This window comes from Protopterus annectens, chromosome 10.part0 (assembly GCF_019279795.1).
Source record: "Protopterus annectens isolate FY-2018-M chromosome 10.part0, PAN1.0, whole genome shotgun sequence".
In the NCBI taxonomy this organism is placed as follows: Eukaryota; Metazoa; Chordata; order Ceratodontiformes; family Protopteridae; genus Protopterus; species Protopterus annectens.
In genome coordinates this window covers 1,194,715,140-1,194,739,854 of record NC_056744.1, presented here as the reverse complement: position 1 = coordinate 1,194,739,854, position 24,715 = coordinate 1,194,715,140, and the positions used below count along the sequence as shown (strand labels likewise).

The 24,715-nt window shown below is 38.6% G+C and overlaps 1 protein-coding gene across 2 annotated transcripts in view; it reads right to left on the bottom strand.

The window, feature by feature from the left end:
- The window catches only part of TSPAN1 (tetraspanin 1), a 167,163-nt gene that overhangs the window by 6,924 nt on the left and 135,524 nt on the right, over window positions 1-24,715 (bottom strand). For both annotated transcript variants that reach the window (XM_044085944.1, XM_044085945.1), the window contains exon 7: window positions 10,378-10,461. In XM_044085944.1, coding sequence (XP_043941879.1) covers window positions 10,378-10,461 — 84 coding nt within the window. The remainder of the gene's footprint in view (window positions 1-10,377; window positions 10,462-24,715) is intronic.

Genomic DNA, 24,715 nt, shown 5'->3' with positions numbered 1-24,715 from the left:
AAGGCTCTTGACATTAGCCTTTACCTCCAAGAAGCAGATGCCAATAAGAGAGGTGTCAGCACAGACAGCTAAGATACCCCTCTGGTGACTGGTTTCTTAGTGGAGGTGGTACCACCAATCCTGACTTCCTGTGTTTTGCCTGTGAGCCAGCTGGCAATCCAGTGAGTTATGTAGGGGTTTATGTTCAGTTCAGTGAGTTTGTCAACTATACCTGAGTGGGGTATTGCACTGAACACATTTGCTAGGTCCAGGTAGGCATTATACACCATTTTCTCCTCATCCATTGCCTTGATGACATTCTCAAAAACATTTGTTAGCAATGACCTTGCACTGACAAAGCCAAACTGGGTTGGTCGGCAGTGGCTGAAGATTGCCTATTTCTTTCCTTTTACGTACCTTTATTGAATTATCACTTGTGACATAGGCAAACTTACATTTATATAAAAGAAACCATATTAACATGTTCATGGTTAGATCACATATATTCTTCTGTACAATATAATCAGTCTAACATTACATAATTTGGTCAATTCCTGCCTTTCCTTAAATCTCATTCTTCCTCTAAAAGAGTTTTCTGTATGTATTGTTACCACAATTTCCATTTTTTTCTATGTAATTTGCTCCTACCCTTTTGTAAAGATCTCACTTCCAGTTATTTTATCTCTGGGACAGTATTCACTATTTCAAATATGGCAGGTTTAGACTTTGTTTTCTATTTTTTAGTAATTGTTTTTTTCAGCCATCAGAATTAAAATGAAAATTAACAAGGCCTTACTATGCTTAGGCAATTCAGATCCTGTATCCCAGCTCAAAAAATAATATCCTTAGTTACACCCATTTGCTCACCCAGTATTTCTGACAGAGTACTCTGCTGGGAATTTTTAAAGTGTGCCAAGTCATTACACTCCCAAAACGTATGTTCCCATTTATCTCTTTCTTCCCTCACACCTTCAACATTTGAAATCTACCTGGAGAAAAAGCCTTTGGAGACTGCTTGGGTATAAAAATAGGGTCTATATTATATCCTTGAACGCTTAAAAAAGCGAACGCTGATTGATCAAACTTATTTTCGTGAAACTGCAAAATATCGAAGCAGCAGAAACACAAATTTTTTCCTAGGGAAAGAATTCGGTTGTCCATTTCTGTTGCTTCATATTTTCAGTATTATGGTGGAAAGTTACCAGTCGGATTCAGGTAAGTGTGCGATTGTGTGGATGTGAGTGTTAGGGCGGATTTAAGTGAGTTAGGGTTAGGGAGCAGGTGAGGTGAGTGTGCGATAGTGACGGACCTTAGGGTTAGGGTTTGGGTTAAGGTAAGTGGGTAGTTAATGCTGTGTGCATAGTTCAGTGTAGGGTTAGGTATCAGATTTTAGGTGTATGTGTGTGGATTTCTGTTTGTTTGGAGTGCTTGTGTTGTGTGTATGTGTTTTGGATCAGTGATTATTTTCCCTGGGAAAAAAATCACTGATCTGACAGTTCGAGATTGTAAGCTTTCACTTAAATTAGGTCGATCAATCAGCATTCGCTTTTTTAAGAGTCTGATGATATAATATAGACCCTAAAAATATCTATGAAAACACTTCCAAGCAAAAATCTTAAGCATTCGACAGTTTTTTGTATATTTGGGAGCCATACATATGTCCTCCCATTGTTTCTTTGTGAATTGCTTAGCCATTCTTTCTTTCCAATCTTTTTCTGAACTTCTCTGATTGATTCCTATAGTTATACAATATTTTATAGTCCTACTAATTCACCCTTTTTTAACAGCAGCTTCTGCTCTTCTATTAGAAGCTCTGCTGATGCAGGTCTTTCACTAAGGATTCCCCACCCCTTTCTCTTTGCCTATATTCTGATATCAATCCTTGTTAAGGAAGGCAGTCTCTAGGCTGCAGTGCAAATGTCTTCTTTGTCTGTTGCCATTCTATTACCTTTCCCTCTCTGAGTATTTGCTCCTGATACCTTGGTTCCTTTGCCAGTTTCCTCCAGTAAATTCCAGCTCCTTCTTTCCTATTCTCTATACCCCTAACTGCAGTCATCCCTAGCACAGAACCTCCTTTCTCCATTTCTGTGTTAGATTAGTTCTTAGAAAACTTTCTGCTACTTAGTGAATACAGCATTCTGTATGGCTGTTGTTATTCTCTTTAAGGATCTGCATCGTATCTCTCAACTGTCCAGATTTTCGCAGAATGTCCAGATTGTTGCATCATATTTTTGGCCTACTCCTCATAAAATGTGTGGTTTTCTGGCATTTCACTGAGGATCAAAATAACTAAATAATGTCATACATTTGGGTTTTAAACTTCTTTTCCTTCAGAAAATGCATGCTAAGACAAAAGCTGTTATTCTAGCAGCTTTCTAAGTCTATAAAAGCAATATTTAACATATATCCCTATTTTAGGGCCTTTGTCTCTTCATTTAGGCTTTGTCCAGATTTCTTGTGCTAAGAGGTTGAGAGGTATGATATGCATTCAGAATCCCATTCTCTCTCTATTTCTTTAACTTCCTCTCTGCTTCACCATCATCCCTTTCTGCTTTGAATTATAGCTTTCTCCTTGTGTTATGTAGAAGAGCTTTAACTTTGTAGCTCTAAATTATCCTTTCAAATCAGATAATACTAAACCATGTTGTTCTGTTGGGAGGACCAACCTACCCCACTAGACTGTTGACCTCTTCCATTCCCAGATAAAACCTTCAACTCGTTATTAATTACTATCCACAACTTCTCCTCTGGTTGATAAAAACATGCCTGACCTGTGCCTAGGCCCTTGGTGATCATTTCCATGGCTTTGCATAGGAGACTTCTCAGACGAATACATCTGTAGTTTCTGGGGTCATTTGATGGCCTACCCTTATGAAGTGGGATAACCTTAGCAGTCCTCCTTTCTTGTGGTACAAAGTCTGTTTTTAGTCTGTAATTGAAAAGTGGCTCATGTGATCCTGATGGGTCACATTTGAAGCTATTTAGGATGCATCTGGTATATTGTTGGGAGTCACTGAGGCTATGTTTTTGGCCTTAACAAGTACGATTGGGACCGGCTACTTGTTAATAGATGAGGGGATTAGGCTAGCAGGTATTTCATTGTGGGAGACAGGGGAGAGTTGGAGGTGAAGATTACGCTAAATATGTCAGCCAGTAAATTTGCTATGTCTACTCAGTGAATGTGGCACCACTGACCACCAGCTAGGCACACTATATATATATATATATATATATATATATATATATATATATATATATATGGGTAAACTTGATATAATCAATAAGATGGGTATATAATAAGACTTAGTATGTCATTTGTGCAAGAACTGATAACATATGCCTTTTTAAAACTCACAATGACAATACTGTAGGACAGATATACAGTTCTCATTCCAAATTGTACATTATTTCATAATGAATGTGTTCAGTATTTAGAATTCCTACAGTAGGTTATACACTGGCAATGCCGGATATTTGCTAAGGATTCTTGTTTTTATAATATTTAAAGATATGCAAGTAGGTGAACTGTTGATCCTCTAAAGCAGGTAAAGGTGCATGTATGTGTTACTATGCACACAAACTTCTAGGACTGATATATGCCTATTGCATGCTATGATAGGCTTCTGCTCCGTCAGCCCCAAATCATATAAAGCAGGTATTTGAAAATGAATGAACAAATTTATTATGGGTTCTTTACTTTATCCTACTAAAAAATCTGCATGATAGTTAACAGAGATTGCTGAATACCATACTGCCAAAATCAGTTAGTGCCACAGTTTGAAGTTATGACTTTATTAAATGGGAGAACATAAATGATCAACAGAGCAGACCTTTCTCTCTGGACATCTGGTTTAAACTGAAAAGCTGGTTTTAGTAGACTTGAAACTTACCCTTCAGTATTTCATGTTCATATTGAAAATGATGACAGTTGCCAAACATGTACAGTAATCATTACCTTCCACTGATATCACACTAAACTTTTAAAAGGTAACATGCCAACACTGATGCTACTAATACTTATTGTTTTTATTGCACATTACCAAGCCCTTCCAGGAGAATGCCCCCTCCCCCCTTTGTTGTAGACAGAAGTAGTAATCTAAAAAAAAACACAAAAACTGACAGGCCAGAAAAGAGCCATAAAGATGACAAGAGTAGACTACTGAGGATAAGAAAGAAATGATGTATTGTTACTATTATGCAAAAAGCCCAGAATCTCCATATAGAAGATATACAAAAAGATTAACAGTTCAATTAGAGGAAAGAAAAATACTTGCCCATGAAAAGACTGTCAAAAGCTTCAAATGCAAATTGGTGTTTTTTATTAAAACAACCGATTCGTGAAAAACATTACATAGACCAAGAAACTTTGGGCCATTTGGAAAAAGAATGTATGGAAAAGAAACATGGACATGGGAAAGAAAAAAAGATCTGATATGGTACAATATTTATGCAAAGGAGAAAGCAAAATTAATATGGCAGTCTGGAATAGGCAGCAATCCTATACCTGCTCTCTGTCATATGCTATTACCTCCTATACACTCCTATCTTCCCTGCTCTCCTACACCATTTTATAACTTACTTCATTATATCTCTTGAACCCTTTACAAACCTATGCAATACTAAAATCTCCCTTTCTACATAATTGTATAACTCACTTCATTATGTATCTTGAACTCCTTGCAAACCTTTTTCCCGAAATGTAAGAACATTAAACTTCTTTACAATAATGTTTTCCCTACTGCTTTATCAATCAATTTATTTCTGCAAGATTTTACAGCTGAAATAATGGTATATACTTATAGCTGTTGATGTAAACACTTTACTGTATATACCTGTCTTGTATCTATGTTTGTTCTTTCATGAGAAGTGTAACTGTTGTTCTTCTGAGAACTGTCTGAAATTCACTTGTTAATATAAATGTACTGAGGTGGAGCTTTTCTCCCTGGGCATCTACTGAAAATGGGCTCTTTCCAGTCAGAATTTCACGGTCAAAAAAGAGAATTAAATAAATAAATAACTAAATATATCAGTACAAAAAAGCAGCTCTAAAGATATATGAAAAGAAATATAGGCAATGGCACCTAGACATGGAAAATTTCATAATACGAAAAAATAAGATCACAACGGTGGAATGTAGAACAGAAGATTAGCAAAACAGAAATTAAACAAACAAAAGCCGAAGTTATGGAATACCTGCAATGTGGAGGATTTAGTGTAGAAAGTCTAACACAGGTTATATCACAGCATGATGGAAAAATGAGTCCCCGGAATGAGAAGAAACAGAAGCAGTGGGAGACATCTGAAGAAGAAATATGGCCATGGGGAATAAAAAGAAATTTAATATGGAGCAATGTTTATGCAAAGGAGAAAGCAAAACCAATCAAAAGAAAAAGCAGCACCAAAGATATCTGAAGAGAAATACAGGCAAAGACATCAGCTTATGGGACATTTTACAATAAAAAAGTTAAGAAAAGAAATGGGCAAGTAGAAAAGAGCCTTAGTAATTCCAAAGTTAAAGAAATAGAAACTGAAGTTATGGATTACCTGCAAAGTGAAGGATTTAGTGTAGAAAATCCATCTCTGGCAATGTCACATCATAACACAACAACGAATCCTCAAATTCAGGAGAAACAGGTAGAATGGGAAGCATCTGTTCAGTTGCCATATGAAAATACTATTCAGTAGGAAACCCTTACAAAAGTTCAGTTGCTGCAAGGGAAGGAGCAGGAAATGGTGGCAATCCTGTGTCATCTACTTACTACTCCTTTATATGGGAAATCATTGGCCCATCACCAAGCTAATCTCCACCACTGTACATACCAACAAGCCATCCGACTCCAGTTCTCTTACTGACTGGATACTAGTCTCAGATCCACTGAAATATCACCATCCTGAAACACTGCCAGACACTGTAAGTGACCACTTCCCAATTAAAGTTCTAAGATTCTCTTCACAGTATGCCACACCACATAAACTTATTGAATGTTGTAAACACTTTAACTTTCATCCTGCTACTTTCAACAATCTCCTCTCTGCAATAAACTGGTCTTTCCTAAGTCACTTACCATTGGATGAGGCAGTACTAAAATTCAGCTCAATGTTCCTAAGCATTCTCAGCTCCCTTGCTCCCTTGCCCACTGTAAGGGTTAAATCAATTATATCCCTGTGGCTTTCTCATACTACCCATACCCTTATGCAAACTAGAGATAAGGCATGGACAATTTTGTCTAAAACTAAGCTTCCTTCCCATCTACAAAACTACAAAGAGCTCCATAACCTTACCAAAAAATACATAATCAATGACAAAAAGAAATTCTACAACAACCCACCAACCTCACACATATCTAACCCAAAGAAATTCCGGCACTCCATTAACCAAATATTGCATGCTGGTAAGCCCTCTTCCATTAACCTCTGTCATAGAAATACTCCCCAAGAAACTGCATCTCTCTTTAACACCTACTTTATCAAATCCATCAGGAATATGGTTAATTTCACAAATTCCAACAACAAACCTAGCATCCCTGAGGACCCTTCCACAACCTATAAATCCACCAATTACTTCTCTCTTAAACCAGTACCAACCAGCTACATAAAATCTTTACTTTTCAAAATGAAACCCTGCTCCCCCTCAGTAGATAACTTACCTCCACAATTCCTTCAGATAGCAGCTAACTCTATAGCCCTTCCTGTCTCTATACCCATCAACCATTCTATCACAGAATCTAAAATTCCCTCTATTTGGAAAAATATTATTTCCCTTACCCATACATAAAGGTGTCAGCTCCACAGAACTATCCAGCTTTAAACCAATAGCAATATTATCACTACTCTCCAAAATTTTAGAAAAATGCATGCACAAGAAAACTTACTCACCCCCACTCAGCATGTATTTCTCCCAGAATATAGCACATCCACAGCCCTTATATCATTCCTCAAGTCTATATTATTACCTCGAATGGGCAGTATGTCGAATACATCTATGTCGACACATAAACGCCGAACTATAAGTTCAGTGAACCACCAAACCATCGAAAGTGACATCAGACATGTTTGTTGTCCAACAGCATGATTGCGGGGATAAGGAAATATATCCCTTTCCCCACTGTAGTGTGGTCTCAGAGTTGGTATATTTAAGTAGGAGGGGTGTAGGAGGCACGGCTCCCCACATGGGGGGTGCAAGGGGGCTAACCCCCTGCAACAAGTGTGTTAATGTAGTTTTACTTTGTTGGGTTTCACTTACCTGAATGGCACTTTTAATTTCGTGATACGTTCGATGTTTCCATTTTCGATGGTTTGGTGGTTTACTGAATTTGTAGTTCGGCATTTATGTGTCGACGGACTTGTATTCGACATACTGCCTGTTCGAGGTTATAATACCATTTCCCTGGCTAGGGACTCAAACAAACTAGTATCTTGTCTATTCATCGATTTCTCTAAAGCATTTGACACAGTATCCCACCCCCTGTTGTTGGACAAACTCTCAGACATTAATTTTTCCACTTCTACCATATCCTCGTTCACTAGTTACCTCACTGACTGACAGCAATCTGTAAAATGGCTCCCTTCACTCTCCCCGCACTTCCAAATTATCCTTGACCCCTTACTCTTCAATATCTGTACCAATCAACTCCATACTTCATGTCCACAACTATCAGTTGTACAATATGCAGATGACTCCACAGTCATTACCATTGCTGAACTAAACTCCAATACCCAAAAATCCTTCATATCTGTTGAAAACTGTCTTACAAAGAATAAGTTAATCCTAAATCCTAAGAAGACTAACCTCACGCTGTTTCTACCAAAAATCCAATGTCACCTCAAATCTACTTTCTCTATCTCATCTCTCAATAACACTCTGATCACAGTAGAATCAAACACTAAACTTCTCGGGGTCATGATTAATGACCAACTCAAATTCAACCTCTACATACACAACTGCATCAAAAAGAAAAAAACATCCACAACTTCTGGTCTTCTTTATAGACATAAAAAATTCCTGTCTAAGGAAGCCAAAAATCACCCTATCCCATGGTTACCTCCTCCTAAGCCTATTTTAGAACTCACAAATCCTCACCAATCTTCAGAACTCCTTCTTAATAAAATTAGAATCTATGTATAACAAAGTTGCCAGATTCCCTGCAAATCAAACCTACAAATCTCACCACTGTCTTGCACTTAAATGCTTAAACTGGCTAGAATTTCCTCAGCAACTACTTCTTTCTCAGCTTCAAATCATTAATTCCATTCTGTATCTGCCTTCGTTCTGTCCTAACATCTCCTCACTTGTTGCCCTATGCGTCCCTCCCAGAACTTTTTGAAGCACAGATCAAAATCTACTTCAAATTTGCAAACCAAAAAAACAAAACAGGAGAAAATCTATATAGCTTCTCCCTTGCCCTCTCTTGGGACAAACTCCCCCTGGAAATCTGTGGTATTATGCAAACAAAACAATTCAAAGCTGCAACCACTTTCTAAAAAGTAACCCAATTTGCCAATGCACACACCCTCCCTAATGGCTCTACCCTTACCACCTCAGCTGTCTTCTTCTCTCCTATCATCTTATTTCAACAACTTTAACTGCAGTAAACGACTTGTAAGTAGCTTATACCACCTACTCAAACATTTTACTTCTAATTCATTTATGCCTAAACTATTTGTTTTTAGCTTAAATATCTATTGGTTGGTACTGTTTTCTGACATTCCTTTATTATGGTGCTATGTAACTACAACCTTATAACTGTGTTCTCAATAACGACTGTATACTTTTAATGTGCCTTAACATTTTAAATTGTTAACCACAATCAGTCTTTTGATTTATTGTACTGTACTTTGATTAAATGTTAACTGTGGAGCTTTTCTCTCCAGGCCTCCGCTGAAAAAGGGCAATCAGCTCAGTCGGACTAACCTGGTCAACAAATATCAAATAAATAATTATTTCAGTTTACTTGTTTGCAGATAACAGAATGATCTGACATATTCATTAATGCAAATATAATGTGAATGTCAGGGAGACGGGTACTAGTACAGTGATCACGGTGGCATGACTAGCCTTGTCCTCAAAAACTAGATGGGTTATACGACAGGCTTTTCTAAGTCTAGTAAGTGTATAGTGCTCATCATTTAAAATGTTGTCTACCACTTTCCTGAGATCTTTAAAGGTACTTCGTTTTTTATGATTTAACCATTCATTTTGTAATTATATTCTGCCCTTTTGCAACATTTATTAACACTAAAAAATGACGTCAATATTACTACACTAGGGATGTTTATTTAGCAGCCCAACTTTGGCAGCTTTTATTGAATTTGAGGTCATCAGAATAGGCAGTAACCAAGATCCCATTATTCATTTTTACAACTGAGAAGAACAGCCCAAACAAACCTTGAGCTGTTGGACATGCTCCACTTAAAGAAATCCCAATCCTTCAGAGCCACACGCTCCAGGGATCTAAACCATATCATCACAATGAACAAAACATGCTGGAGGGATAGGTTCTTGACCCAGAGACTCCCCATACTCTGGAATAGACTGCCCATACATGACAAGCAGAGCACCTCCTTGGCCCCCTTCAAAGGGAACCTTGAAGACTGGATGGGAGATAGGAAATTCACTCCAGGGATCACGTCAGTTGCCCTGCTAGACAGGGGTCCAGGGAAGTAAATATTGTGGGAAGAAATATCCAGGGCATTGTTATGGCTAGGCTTGTATATGCCCTAGGGCCAATAGCCTAGTACCAACCTATGAACTTTGTACAAAGCCCTTCTTGTTGGACATCGCTGGTAACGTCTACTAAGGTAAAATGGTAAACCTCTTCACTCTGACTTACTATATCCTGTTGCCTAAACTAGTGTTTTACCTACTAAAGTGCATATGGATTTTCACTTAAAGCTTAGGGTTTTCCAATTATTCCTTACATGGAATAATGTTTAATGCCTTAACAAGGTCAGAACAAACTCTATGCTCTGTCAGCTATTTATCAAATCTAGCTGCTAGCTCTTCAAAGAATGCCACAAGATTGAAAAAAGCAAGATTGCCTGGTTAAAAAAAAAAAAACATTGCTCGATATCTAAAAGGAGTCATTCTGGTTACAACTCTCTTTCCATGAGTTTATGTAGAATTTTTATGCAGGATATTGGTCAGCCTGTCTCAAGTCTAATGGAACCAGTCCTCTCCCCTGGTGACAGACTAGTACTACTGCATCCTGCTACCTGACTAAAATAAGAAAATCTGTATGCACCTTCACCAACTACATGAACTCTGTGAGTATTTGGAGCTCATCATAGAAGAAAACTTTGAGAAATGATTACTTAACCCAGTAAAGCCACATACAATGTGGCACTAAGTGTTGAGGACTCCTAAAAGCAGAGATTACATTAATGTTTGAAAACTCTTACCTCTAGTGCACAGATGCCTGCTGCAATACCCCCAACGATGGCTGCATTCTTTTGAATGATGTCCACAAGCTGAACATAGCAGCCCTAAATGGAAATGGATCAAAATGTGCATAATTACTACTCTGTTAAAGGTAAGTGCATGATGAAGCTTAATCAAAATATGTCAACAATGCATAACAAAAACGGCTCAACATGATATGTAACACATTAGGTTACTTTCAACTGTGTGTTGGTATCCTGAGCCCGTTTTGTGTCAAAGATGTAATAAAGATGACAAAGCCAGTCAGAAGGCTAAAACACAATTTTAATCTAAAAATCTTGACAGTAACAAATCCACTTGTTTAAGCACTTTCGTTTACATTAAGACATCCTCAGAACCAAGACAAATAGTGAAGTAAAAATTTTTAAATACACACCCATTTGAAACCTTCAATAGAACCAATCAACCATTTAAACATAACAAACAGAAATAAAGCAACAGTAACTAGATGTTACAGCCAAAGTACTGAATATAATAGATGCTTCATATATTTTAAAATGTAAGTGAACGTTTTTTCAACTCACTTGAAACTGAAATGTGTTAATTTAACCCTGGTGGGTTTGTTGCATCTAACCTAATCTGCCACAACATTTCCCTGTGCAATAAAATGTTCTCCCAGTTTCCTGAAAATGGTGTTGTAATTTGTTCAAGTATCAAAAAAACAAACTTCTTGAAGTTTTGACAACATGCAGCATGCCTTGCCAATGCACTTCTATTGCCCCCCTTTCTTATGCTATATACATGCTGATATATTCGTTGTTTCAAACTATTCTTAGTCTTGCCTATATAAAATGCGCTGCACATGCAGCAAGTAGCAAGATAAATAATTTTTTCTGCTCTACAGTTTAAACATTTTACTGTGTCCCAGTGATTAATAATGTTCAAAACTCCATTGTCCTTATACACATTAATATAGGAACAATATGCACATTGGTGACATCGTAGGTACACCCCTGTTCGTACAACTTCTTTCCAACGTCATCTTAACAGTCTGCCTGTTTTTGTATGTGAAAAATGGAGATTTAAATAAATGACAGATGTTACTATCAACTTGTAACAACATCCAGTTTCTATTTATAATCTTTTCAATAGCCTTAATATCAGTTGTATAATGCAACACCATATTTGTATTTGGTGTTAATACCCTAGTCATTTTGTTTTCCATTGTGTTAATCGTGCTTGTTGCCCAATGTTTTATAATGGGTACATATTTATCATGTCTCCCAACCCAAACTTCACCTATAATTTTCTCCAATAAATCTGTGGGATATCCCCTATCAATAAACATTTTTTTAATTACTGTAAATTTTTCTAAACAATCAAAAGAATCAGAAGTAAGACGTGAAGCTCGGATTAACTGACTCTTGACTACCCCCTTTTTCTGGTAAATGGGGTGGCAGCGCGTGTAATGCAAATATGTGTTACAAAATGTAGGTTTCCTAAAAATTCTAGTAGCAAGAGTAGCATCACCTTTGTTAAAAAACTAAATATCTAGATAATTCATCACTTTCACATCCTGTTTAAATGAAAAGTTCAAAAAGTCAGAACTACTTTGCATAAAATTGAAAAACATTTCTAACTGTTCTCTAGTACCTGTCCACAGGAAAAATAAATCATCCAAAAATCTAAAATAGACCAGGCAAAACCTATATAGTGGGAATTTGAACAAAACGTTCAGTTCCCACCATAACATGACTGTGTTAGCAAATGGGGGGGGGGGGTGCATGCAGAAATGCAGAAGAAGTTTGTTTTTTTGATACTTGAATAAATTACAACAATACCATTTTCAGGAGACTGGGAGAACATTTTATTGCACAGGGAAATGTTGTGGCAGATTAGGTTAGATGCAACAAACCCACCAGGGTTAAATGAACATTTCAATTTCAAGTGAGTTGAAAAAACGTTCACTTACATTTTAAAGTATATGACACATCTATTATGTTTAATTGGTTGATTGGTTCTATTGAATGTTTCATATGGGTGTGTCTTTGTATTGTATTTAAAAGTTTTTACTTGTCTTGGTTCTGAGGATGTCTTAATGTAGACGAAAGCACTTAACCAAGTGGATTTGTTACTTTCAAGATTTTTAGATTAAAACTGTGTTTTCGCCTTCTGACTGGCTTCATCATTTTTATTATTGGAATTGTTTCGCAGCCTGGATACTTGTGGATTTATTTTGGTTACTTGTGTCAAGGATGTGGTAATGTATACAAAATGCCTGTAAAATATGAAGAACATGAGGCTTCAGAATTTAACAATACCTGAATATGATACAGGTGGCACTATCCTATTCCTGGTTGACAATATTCTATGCAGATTCTTATTACACCACTGATGTGATTTGATAGAGGTGGTACAATTATGATTTCTGTTTTACAACAGCATGAAGGCATGATGTTGAAAGAACTGTAAAATGATTTTATGACAATGACTCCTGACAATAAAATGAAATGACAGGCAAAAGTGAACAAATTTGCATTTCTAACTTTGTACTCAAAAATGTCTTGATCTCATAAAATCTCTAAATATTAACCATGCTGTCTACTATTTTTCATAAAGTATCCTTATTGATGGGTATGATTCAGAAAGTCTTACTCATAGCCACAAGGTCTATTAATATTTAGAGATTACTTGAGTACTTAGTGCACTAAATACTACTGTGTCACACTGCAGTAGCTACCCTGTTCAGCTACAGTTAAGTGATGTAAAGCAATAAAAATACATCCTTCCCATCCAGACACCAAGCACCTCAGTGACAGTTTCTCCTGGACTGGTGTCAGTTCCATACGATTATGCTGGAGAGTGAGGTGTGGCTGCACAGTGCCCCAAGGACACATTCTGGGCCACCATCAGCATCAATACTGCAATCCAGTGACCCTGGATAAAAATAAGCAGCAGTACTGACCTGCCAAATCCTAGTGACTGTGTGTGTCACACACAAGATTTTCTCATGGATATCTTTCTCTTCATCGATAAAACACATGTAGTCTTCCATTGTACAGGGAGGTCTATGTCATTTAATTGACCATTCAGATTTTCGAATACCAGAAGTTCGAACGGGGAAGTTCAAAATTGAAAATGTCGAAGCTGCGGAAATATGAATTCTTTCCCAGGGAAAGGATTTGTTTGGCTGTTTCTGTGGCTTTGACATTTTCTCCCCTGTGATGCGAAAGTTACGGACTGGGATAAGGTAAGTGTGCGAGTGTGACGGACGTTGGGGTTAGGGTGCGGGTAAGGTAAATGTGCAATAGTGACAGACTTTAGGGTTAGGGTGCGGGTAAGGTAAGTATGCGATAGTGACGGACTTTAGGGTTAGGGTGCAGGTAAGTTAAGTGTGCGATAGTGACGACTTTAGGGTTAGGGTGCAGGTAAATTAAGTGTACGATAGTGACGGACTTTAGGGTTAGGGTACGGGTAAGTTAAGTGTGCGATAGTGACGGACCTTAGGGTTAAGGTTTGGGTTAAGGTTATTGCATATATAGTTATGAATGTAAGATTTAGTGTAGGTTTATTAGGTTTTTGGTGTGCTTGTGTTTGTGTTTTTTTTGGAACAGCAAATTTTTTCCCTGGGAAAAAATTCACTGTTCTGAGATTTCAATGTTATCACATTTCGAACTTCCAAGTTTGAACATATGGTGTTCGAAATTTTGGAAGTTTGAATATGTGACATAGACCCGTACAGGGTGATCCTAAAACCTGTTTTTGTACCTGCTCGTTTTTTCCTTACTGATAGGGATAAAAAGTGAAGCACACTTCTTAACAGTGCTCATATTCAATTTAGGATATTTTTACTAAAATCTGAATATCCTAGAGTAAGAAGAAAAATGCTCTTGTGGGTATGTTCTGAGAGCAGATTATATGAACTGCAACTGAGGATATATGATAACTTTGTAAGGGTTAACGTGCATTATGTAAATTATTGTTCTATAAAGGATTACAGCTCTTTACTTAAACAAGAATTCTTACAGAAAGGAACATTCTGTCTGCTTATTTTTGCTATGCAGTATTTTGTCAGCTTCAGTCATAATGCAGCAATATATATGGGTATTTATCACAAAATCTAATAAAAAATCAAACATAAAATCATCAATCCCAAAAGTTCAAAACACAAACAAGAAGAAAATATATAAAAAAGAAGTTATGTACTGACCAGAACATTCCATCTGTGTTGTCCGTTTTCATTCTTCCTTAACAATTGGGTTTGGATCCACTCAGCTGCTGTTTACAGCTCAGGGATACTGAAAACTCCTGAGCTCCTCCCTTACCTATAGCGCTCTAGTCCCCTACCATACTCAGATCTTGTTTGCTAGCCTTATAGTTTCATAGAAATTTAAAAACAACACTAGCATGAGAAACCAATATCTGGAGCTCAAAGGCAGGAACATTGGTTTACACAATGTCTTCTCATTCTTCCAGAAGGTACAAGTTAACAGGTAGGGAGTTGGAATGAGGGAAGATGATGAAGAATAAAAATGGACAACACAGCTGGAAGATTATGGTGAAAACATAACATCATATTGAATATTGTCAATTTTCAGTCATTACTCAACAATTGGGAAAGTGTTTTCAGCTACCTGAATCCCAGGAGGACTCTAAGGAAGGATATTCCTGAGCACTGTTGAACTGAAGACTGCTCTTTCCCTCGAGACCAGATTAAATTTGTAATGAGTAATAAGAGTATGAGGATTATCCCAAATTGCAACTGCATGTATATCATTCATGGAAGACCTGGGTAAAAATACTGATGAAGTTGCCATGGACCTGGATGAATGGGCTCTTATTTTGACAAAGACAAACCCAATTTGTTATAGACAAAGGAAATGCAATCAGTTAACCATTTGGCTAAAGTTACTTTTGTAACTGGCTTGCCCAATTTTGATTCCATAAAAGAAACAAATAATTGATCTGTTTTTCAGAAATTCTTTGTTTCTATGCAAACAGAAGCATAACTGTCTGTGAACATCCAACAAATGTAATATGTATTCTCCTTTGTTCATGAAATTTGGAAAGAAAACTGGAAGATTAATAGATTAATTGATGTCAGATTCTGACACCAAGTTAGGAAGAAAAGATGGGTTGGTTCATAATGCTACCCTGTTTCTATGGAAAATTAAATAAAGAGGCTTAGAAAATAAGACTTTTAGTTCAGAGACTGTTCAAGCAGAGGTTATAGCTACCAAAAAGATAGCTTTCCAAGTTAAAAATGTTAGTTCACACTTTGCTGATAGTTCAAATGGAGATTGAGTCAAGGCTTCTAAAACAAAATTCAAATCCCCTGGTGGAGTTGGATCTTTAAAAGACTCTCAGAAGAAAGGAACCCCTAACAAAGGCCTTACAAAGTTCTGAAGAAGCTAGGGTGGAATTAATTCCTGTATGAGAGAAATGGCAGCTATTTGTACTTTAACAGTTGAGGGAGTTAGCCCCCTCATTAAAAATTGTAGCCAAAACTTGCAAACTTTATGTACTGGTGCAGAAAAAGTGGAAATGTCTTTCTGTTGTGCTCCCAAAAAATCTTTTTCCATTTAATTCTGTAAATCTTCCTAGTAGAAGATTTATGGGAAGATAAAAGAATGTTACACACAGGAGAAAAGAGCCTGGATTGTCTAGCTATCAATGGATGTGGAGAAATAATGTGGTCAGCTTCATGCCTAAAATTTCTGGGTGAATCATGTCTGTCAGGTGAGGCAGGAGGATAGGAATTGGATCCAGAATCCATGGAGGGTGAACTAGATGAGGCCAAAGAAAGGGGAACCAAATCTGATGAGGCCAATAAGTGGCAATGTGGATAACTTTGCTCTTTAATTGAGCTGCTTTCTGGAGAAATGTAGGGATTAGAGGAGTTGGGGGTAAGCATAGAGGAGACTTGGGGGGGGGGCAAATCATGAAGGACAGCATCTCTCAGTGATTCATCTGGGAGGGAGATCAGGGCAAAGAACCTGCTGCAGATGTTGTTGAGGGGAGATGCAAAGAGTTTGCAGCAAGTTTGGCCCCATTGGCAGAATATCTTTTCCACAACTCTCATGCTGAGGGACCACTCATGAGACAATAAAATGGACCTGCTCAGCTTGTCTGCTATCATGTTGGATTTCCCCAAAAAGTGCATTGCTATCAGAAATCAATTGGATGAGAGCACCCATTGCTACACTCTGAGAGCTTTTCGACACAAGGAGTAAGATCTGGTTCCTCTTTGTTTGTTGCTGTACCATACCACTGACAAATTATCTGCCTGTATCACAATAGTCTTGGAAGGGACAGAGTCTTGAAAAGTCTGCAAAACTAGGAGTACTGATGTAATTTCCAAGACATTGATATGCATTTTGGCCTCTTCAGGGGACATGCTGCCCAACTGTCTTTTCCAAAAAGTGCCCCCAACCCACCCAATTTGGGAAGCATCTATGGTCACTGGCTTTGGGCTGAGAAAGAATGAAGGGACAGCCTTGTAATACCTGATTTGAGCAAATCCACAACAAGAGGTACTTTATGCATGATTGAGTTATTCTGATCTGGGTGGTCATAAGTTGGGGTAAAATGGACTACTGAGTTGCTGGGGTCCATTGAAGAATTCTCATATGGTATCTTGCTAATGGAGCCATAACTATTGCAGCAGACATCGACCCAAGGCTTGTAGAATCAATTGAGCTGATAAAGAAGAATTTTGAATTATCTTTTTGACTTGAAACCAAATAGTTTGTACCCTTGGTAAGAGAAGGGGGGCTGTCACTGATGCTGTATTGAACAAGGCCTGTATGAACTCTAATGTCTAAGATGGTTATAGCTGAGATTTGTTGTGACAGATGGTAATTCCTAGATGAGAGCATAGCTGGATAACATAATCACTTGTAATTTTATCAGAAGATGCTTTGTCAGAGCGATTATGAGCCAGTCGTCCATGTACAGAAACACCTGGAATCCCTGCGGTCTCAAGTGAGCTGTTACTACTGCCATGCATTTGGTGAATACCCTGGGGGCTGTGCTGTGGTAAGGTCTCCTGGATCATCTGCTTATTTTTATGTGATAGTACATATCCTGAAGATCTTTTGAGCACATCCAGTTGGCCTTGTGCAAAATGGACTGAGCCATGATAATCTGGATCTATGTACTGTACTGATTTGTTCCGATTGCTGAGATCCAAAATTGGTCTTCAGTCCCATTTTCTTTGGCACTAAAAAGAATCTTGAGTAAGTTACGGACTCTTTCTAGTTTTGGGGACCTCTTGGATGACTCTTTTTTCCTAGAAGTTATTTTTTATTTTAGAGCTGCAGCTTTCCTCTGACTGGGTGGCACATCAGGAATTTGGTTTACTGTTGGAGGGGTTGGTAAAAGGGTATTATATAACCTCTGGAAATAATCCTCTGCACCAATGTATCTTTTGTAATGTCTACTCAGGCTGTCTGCTGCAGGGATAGACGACCCCTGATGGTCTCCAGAGGTGGACAATTGGACCTCCTTTCAGGAGCGCTGGTAGGGTCTGTCAGAGAAAGTTTCTCTGTACCCCTGGTTCTGCGGGCCTTCTCTGCCATGTGGGTGTGTCTTCTGTTAGAGTTCCCCCACTACCCCTGGGGGAACTATCTCCACATGGATCACGGAAAGGACCCTGGGACATTCTGAACCATATTTTTCATCCTCCCTGTTAATTCCTAGAAAAGGTTCTTTGAGTAGTTGAAAAACATATGCTCACTGCAGACAGGGTCCTAACATCTTGCTCACACCAGGATAGTGTGTCCAACTTTAGGGCCAAACAAAGAACTTCTGTCAAAGAGAGAAGTGATGAAGGAGGACTGGAAGGTCTCTGTGAAAAGACACAGGTGGATTCAGGCATATCTTCTAATGGAAATGCCTGAACCTGATGCCCTTGAGGTACCTTTAGCTACATGTGAAATGAGCCTCAAGGACGAATTTGAGAAGGATTGTAGGGTACCAAGCTGTGAGGCAATATAGCTCTGTGCCTTCAAAGTCTGGTAAAGTGTGCCAAATAATTCAGAAACTTGAGTGCAAAGGTCACTGAAGCATATATACACTTACCAAACCTGTCCAATGCCCTGTACTCCCTGTTAGGGGGGGATGGATAGATGAACTCTGTACCACGAGTTCCTTCTTTGTGGCTGCTGCTACCACCATGACATCTACTGAGACTCCTTTGCTCCAAAATTCTCTTTGTTTTGGTGATGCCAGGGTTGCCTCAACAGTGTCTGATTCCTTCTTCACCCACCTAGAGATCAAATAAATAAGCTCACTGGTGTGTGGAGTCATCCAGGAGGTAGGTGGATCAGATCCAAAGGCTTCCAGGAATATTGATTCCCCTTGGGAAGGGTTATTGGTAGACCAACCCCCCCCCCCATTGCCTGAGGACCTCCACGAAGTCTCCAAGGGAGATGTCATCAGGTAGTGATCTTGGGGACCCTTCCCCGTCATCAAAATCATTATCTTCTGTGACTGAGTCTTGAGGAGAGTCTCCTCCTCTTGCTCTTTCTCTTCTTAGGGACTTGTGTGGTGGGATATTCAGGACAAGTATCAGAAGATATAAGTATACTCTGCTGGGTAGCCTGGAGACTTTGGGCTGTTTGTCCCTGTGGAGTAGAGTGTTGAAGTAATACCATACTTGCCCAGATGTATGCTAATCAACTGTAAAATGAACTTAGTTTAAAAACTGCACCTGAACTGCTGAGATATGCCTAGCTCTGCACTCCCATGAAATGACTGTGTTGTATCTGTGGAACAGGCATGATATGGGTCACCCTGGGAGCTACAGTATTTTATCTACAGTAGCACTGTGCAGCAGATGAAGCTGGCAGACATCACATGGTAATAACCTCACCTTTTTTTCTTTCAACTTTGTTAGCATTATAAATTCTTTTGCTAGTCCTGTCAATTTCTTCTTTCTAATATATATTTGTTTTTCTTAGAAAGCTATAACATCCCGCATATCTCACATTTAAAGGACAGTTGCCCTGATGTTCATTTCCAAACCCTTTTCAGCTGTACAGCTCCTATCCTTACAAAACATTACCACATCCTCACAGAGTCTTCCTTCTCTACTAATCTCACAAACAGCTGTGCCTTTCCACACTCTCTACACAGAGTGTTTGAACTGCGTAATCCTTTCTTGCATCATATTGCTGGTCAATGGCAGAGATATTCCTTGTGAGAGTAGTACTGCAAGTGCCTGTATCTGCTATAGCTTGCTGGGCACTTTTCACTGCCTCATTTTTGATTCCTTCCATCAGGTCATTAATTTTTACACGAAGCACTGCATTTGGGAATTCCATCTCTTTTTGGGGATAACTTGTTTACTACTAGGTCTTTCCTGGAAAGGCTGAGGCCCAGGAAATACAAATCTTTACAGTTCCTCTTTCCTCCTTAACCCCAACCTAATGCTTTTGGTGATCAGATCCCCTACAAACAACACCTCTGCCATTCCTAGGCTATGCCTGCATATTGCCTAACTTCCCATTCCATTCTTTTTTCCAGTTTATTGATCTCATTGGTTTTCTGTTTTGCTTCCTTTATGCCTGTGTGCCTCCTCTTCTGTCCTTGTCTGGTATCTCGCTGATGTTTCTCATGAGCTGTCTTGTGGTTGGTCACCTTATCTCTGCATTTTATCTATCATTCCTCTTTTCTGTCTGCTCTAGCTTTTTTATCTTCATTCCTTGCTCATCAACAATTATTTATTATTTGCCTTTCCCACATTCTGCTTCATCCACACTTCTTTCTTCCTGACTTTTATATGTTTCCTTGCCTGCTTCTGCGATTTTACTCTACTGCTCCACTTGCCTTTTCTCCTCTGACTATATCTAACCATGTCCTACTATCCCTTGCCTGCACTCACCTTATCTCTCCCTCCTAGTTTTCCCTGATGTTCACCTATGTCTTTTATTCTACTGGTCTCTGTCTGCCTCTCCTACCAGACTAGTTAGTAACGGACATCCCTAATGAAGTATTTTCCAGCTATTCATCCAGTAACCAGAAAGTTCCACACCTATGTTCATTCCAAAGACCACAATGTGAAACTCCTGACCCACATCCTGAAATCTTCACTTGTCTTCCTTCTCCTGCTTTCTACCACCCTTTCCAGCATGTTTTTTCCTTTATTGTTTATTACTCTTCCTGGATCCTTTTTTATTGCTTTTAAGCATACTCTAGTTTGTGTATGTTTTGGCTACTGTTTAGGCTACTCTTTCTTATCTCTCACGTTCATTCACTTCTTAACTCCATAATCCTGTTTAGTTGTCTTGCTTACCTTTCCTGAGGTTTCCTATAGCTTACTGCAACTTTCTTTCTGCTTTGATGTGATCCCACAGTATCCTGTACTACCCTGCTCTTATCTGTCATTTCCCCTTGGACTGCTTCAGTGCTCAGCACTAGTCTAAGTGCAACTAATCCATCTGTGAACTCTCAGAAGTGCTATTAGGTAGTGCTGAAAACTATAGTTAGCTTCTCCTAGCTATGCTGTCTGCACAGTCTGGATGCATTTGTACATTCTCTACTCCACTCTGTGCTCTTGTGATCTCTGCCAAACTGCTCTTTTATTTTATAGTTTTACATCCACACTATAAATAACAGCATATGCTCCAGTAATTCTGTATTGTACCATATGAAAAACATGGTTAAACAATTTACGTAACTATACCTAACATTCATGAAGCTGTTCAGTCTCAGAGGATGTTATACAGCATAACATGGTTGAGGGAGTGAAGGTTCCTGCATAACATTTGTGGGAGGTTGTCTCCCTGCAGAGTGGAAGAGTGATGTCCCTTGCACGCTGGGTAATGGTGCCTGCTCCCTATATTACAAAGTGTTATCATTTTGCTCATGCAAGTGTAACTCCCTTAACATATCTATATATCTATATGTAGACTGAGTTACACCTGCATGACATATTGTACAATAGCACCTGCTAGTAATAAATAGAAATTTAAAAAGACAGGTGAGGGAAAAATGACTTAATTACATAGCTTCTGCAGTATGCAGCTTTCAGGTGTAAAGATAGGAAGGAAAGAATGGTAAAGTGCTTGCTGTTCACTTACTTTAAGGACGGGCCTTCACAATACAATTTTCAACTTTTGTTAAGATAATTAAGAACTAAAGTACTAGACTTCCGTCTTACATCATAAAAGCATTCATTTCCTTCACCTTTATACTGACTATGGATAAATCAGTCAGGACAGATGAAAGTGTGACCAAATGTATCACAGGCTGGCATACCTCATACAATATCTTTAACGGAAATTGCCAAGGTTTTTGACACATCACTTCCACGAAATCTGGCCTGGCCTTTATATATTCACTTTAAATCAGCAGTATGCCTTGCAATGTTGAAGGACTAAATGTCCTGTCACATGTTCTATTACATGCAGTTGATGTGGCATGAATGACAGAGCCTCTCATAATATTATGCTTATCCTAGCTAATGAATTAGAAATAGTCAATAATGCTACAAGATAGTCAATAATGCTACAAGATCAAGATTAATCAAGCAAAAACAAAGGCCATACATCCCTGCTTCTTGCACGTAATGATAAAACATCCTTGATACCTGGATTGACATCTTTCTTATCTTCACCGGACACGATACAAAAGGAAATTAAATTGTATTTTTACATGCGTTTCAAAACAATAATGGTACATACAAAAGAAACAATGACAAAAATTAATAACAGAATAAAATCAAATAAGTAACAGCATTTAAAATACTGTAAGCAATTAAAAAAGTGACATAAAAGGCACAGTAGCAATGCAGGCAGTAAACACAGCACTAACCAAAAATGCAGGAAACAAAGTTGAAAAAACTGCTGTTTCATGAACTTTAAAATTCGGATTTATTGTGATACAAACAGGAGACATGGTAAGCGCTTTCACCTGTATAGGCTTCTTCAGACTAAAAGAACCTCCCCTCTTGTACTCCCTTATATGGCAAAAAAGGCGCAAAAACAGATAAACCATTAAAGGCACAGTACAACTATCATAGTACACAACATAAATAAAGTGGTTACTCTAAAATACATTAACCATAGTAACTGGAAAATTAAAGAGATCTATCCCCTTAACATCATTCCAGTTCGTTTCTGTAGATTTTTCTCATACTAGTCTCCTGGGAAGTCTACAGAAAAGGACAACTTTGATAAAATAAGGATTTCTGGCAATTAGTGGAACAACAGGAGAATCCAGATGGCCAGATACATGGAATAACTGTCTCAGTGTGACTTGCCCAGTGGATGGGAGAGATAGTTATTTAACTAGCTTCTCCTAAAGAAGAGACAGTAAAAATGGGAACCAGATCTGCCAGTGCAGAAAGGAGATAAGAGGATGAACTTTGCTTTCACAAGATTCATACTGTGAGTAAACTTTATCATCAGAGAAAATGGTGGAAAAATGTAAAGGTTTCAAGTTATCCACCTGCAGGCTCCAGCATTCCTTTGGACAAAAAAAAAAATTCCTCCCCAAGAAGTTGATGAAGCACTTTCAAGGCATAAGCATGCATCCACTCAATTTCTCTGTCAGTGAAGCGAAGTCAACTCCCCAGACTATGGACTGCAACCAAGAGCTACTGGAAGATATGGCCCATTTGTAAACTCTCAGAGATATGCAGCAGAAGGGATAAGACTGAGTTATCCTTGTTTACTGATATACCATACCACACCATGTTGTATGTCCTTTTGGTAAGGACAACTCTGTCTTAAGGCTTTCTGACGTGTCTGAAGTTACAAAACTGAATTTGCAGTAAGAAAATGTGACTTGAGAGTTCCATCAACAACCATAGACCCTGAAACATCTGCCGATGAGAAATGTCCCCCAACCCTAAGACCAGTACAACGATGATGATTTTTAATGATGAGAGAGGAAAATGGAATGGACTGCTCAATAAAATATTGTTTATATCCATCTACTACAACAGATGTAATTGGCATACATGTGAAATGTGGTCAATGTGCTCCATTGGGCCTGTATTTTGTAATGACTGGACCCAAAGGGCCCAGTGTGAAACCTGACTGTGGGGTATCACACAAATAGTTGCTGTCATGAGAACAAGCATCTTTAGAGACTGATGCTCTGTGATGACTTGTGAACTAAGAAGAGACATTTTGGAGTTTAAACTAGACCTCTGTCTGAGGAGACACTCATCCTGCAAGAAAGTTAATCTATATTACAGTCTATAAAACTCAGGCACTGGGACAGCTGAAATTGGTACTTTGTTACACTTAGGATTACTTCCTGGGACTAAAAGAAACTCCCTCCCTCCCACCCTGTACAAAATTGCATTATGAAAGATACAGTGAGAATCCACTCACATGATAGGGAAACACCTTGGATCTCTGCAGAAGTAAATGTGCATCAGCTACAGACATGCACTTGCTGAACACCCTGAGGGCAGTGGTGTGACCAAGTGGAAGCATCTGTAACTGAAAGAGACTGGCTACAACTTATCAGAGGGAGCAACCTCCTGAACCACTTGTCAATTTTTAGATGTGTGTAGGTGACCTGGATGACTAAAGAGCACTTCCAATCACTTTCAACTAGGCATGGAATGATCGTTTGCACTGACACCATGAAGAAAATGTTTGGTAACAAAATGCATTTATGTTACTTGTGTCTAGAATGGACCTGAGGACCTTGATCTTTTGGCTTTAGAACATCCAGACCCTCTCTGCTCTGGTAGGATCCCCTGCAGAACAATTTTTCCAAGATATGGAGCATATCTCACACCACCGTTTTTCATTGCAAGGCTGGGATGCTTACCTTTTGAAGCTTTGATATCAGTTTCAGCCAATGACTGTACAGTAAAGTGGACAGTGGACTGGAAAGAAAGAAAATTCTGTAAGCCCTGGATGTGATAGTACACACCACCTATACATGATAATGGTCTCCCCTGCTATCAGTGGAGTGACAAGCTATTTCCAATTATCTTTTGAGAGGAGCTGTATAGCAAGGCCTCAGTGCTGCTGCTATTTCCCTGCAGGAACTCAGCCTTTCAAAATCTCTGGAAATGGCCACTGTGCATTCTATAGCAGTAGCCCTAGGAATGTAACGCAGTTTATATGAATTTCAGGCTGAAAATCACAGGAATGTTAAAGGAGATGTTCATAAAGGATGCTGTTGCATCCTCAGCAAAACTGGTACGCTGGTGCAGGGCATGATAATGCACAGGGCATCATGAAGCCACTGCTCTGGATGAAAGTTCTCCTGCATTAAAAAAATGCACTTATTAGTGGTTAGCCTGTGGCAGGCTGTGACAAAACATTATTTTTAATGAGTCCATCTGGAAATTGCTCTGTGGAAGAGGTTAACTCATCTGAAATGTCC